This window comes from Nanorana parkeri, unplaced genomic scaffold (assembly GCF_000935625.1).
Source record: "Nanorana parkeri isolate BGI_ZX_2015 unplaced genomic scaffold, ASM93562v1 scaffold2206, whole genome shotgun sequence".
NCBI lineage: Eukaryota > Metazoa > Chordata > Amphibia > Anura > Dicroglossidae > Nanorana > Nanorana parkeri.
Genome location: NW_017308474.1, coordinates 110,004 through 110,727, shown reverse-complemented (window position 1 = coordinate 110,727; position 724 = coordinate 110,004). Strand labels below are relative to the sequence as shown.

At 54.7% G+C, this 724-nt stretch overlaps 1 protein-coding gene across 1 annotated transcript in view; it reads right to left on the bottom strand.

The window, feature by feature from the left end:
- Positions 1-724, bottom strand: part of PSMA1 (proteasome subunit alpha 1) — a gene marked incomplete at its 5' end in the record, with an annotated part of 9,519 nt that overhangs the window by 7,890 nt on the left and 905 nt on the right. Inside the window, one exon of the mRNA XM_018573016.1 lies at positions 483-571. Within this exon, the coding sequence (XP_018428518.1) occupies positions 483-571 (89 nt within the window). The remainder of the gene's footprint in view (positions 1-482; positions 572-724) is intronic.

Here is a 724-nt window from a genome sequence, read left to right as displayed (position 1 = left end):
CGTACACAGGTGCATAACTTCCAATGTCAATGGCCTCCAGTGTACATACTGTGCTGACCCTGCACATTACATCCTTACAGACATCTTCAGGACAGAATCCGACCTATAGAAGTCTATGGGGCTGCAGTGCGCAGGCGCGGCCAGGAGAGGGAGATGTGCAGCGCTGGATGTAAACAGCGAAACCACGGCGGATCACAGGTCATGGGGGGAGCATTGCGACAGAAGGAAGCAAAGCTCTGCTCCTCTACCAAGATGGCCACCTCCACGCAGAGCTACAGTGCACAATGAGGCAAGTTAGTCGTCGGGGAAGATCAGCTGCAGGAAGACCACAGACAATGGTGACTGGTCCTCGGTGCTCTGCCTGCCGGCTTCTGGGCACAGCGCCCCCAGTACAGGTCCCCCCTAAATTACAGGTGGGCTGAGTGACCCGCTACGTTCTTATTTCTCTCTGACATCCCCCCTCATAGTATGTATAAGGATACTGCTTCCGATCAAAGACACAAGGCGGGAGACTGGGAGCGGGCGATCGAAGACAAATCTTGAATCCAGACACTCCTGACGCATGAAGTTACTGCAAAATAAAAACCAGAACGAATAAGAACCGTCACCGGGAAAAGTTCCCTGATTTCTGGTATAGACATGGAGACTGCCGCCTGCCCAGAGACTGCCCCCTGCCCAGAGACTGCCCCAGAGACTGACCCCCTGCCCCAGAGACTGACCCCCT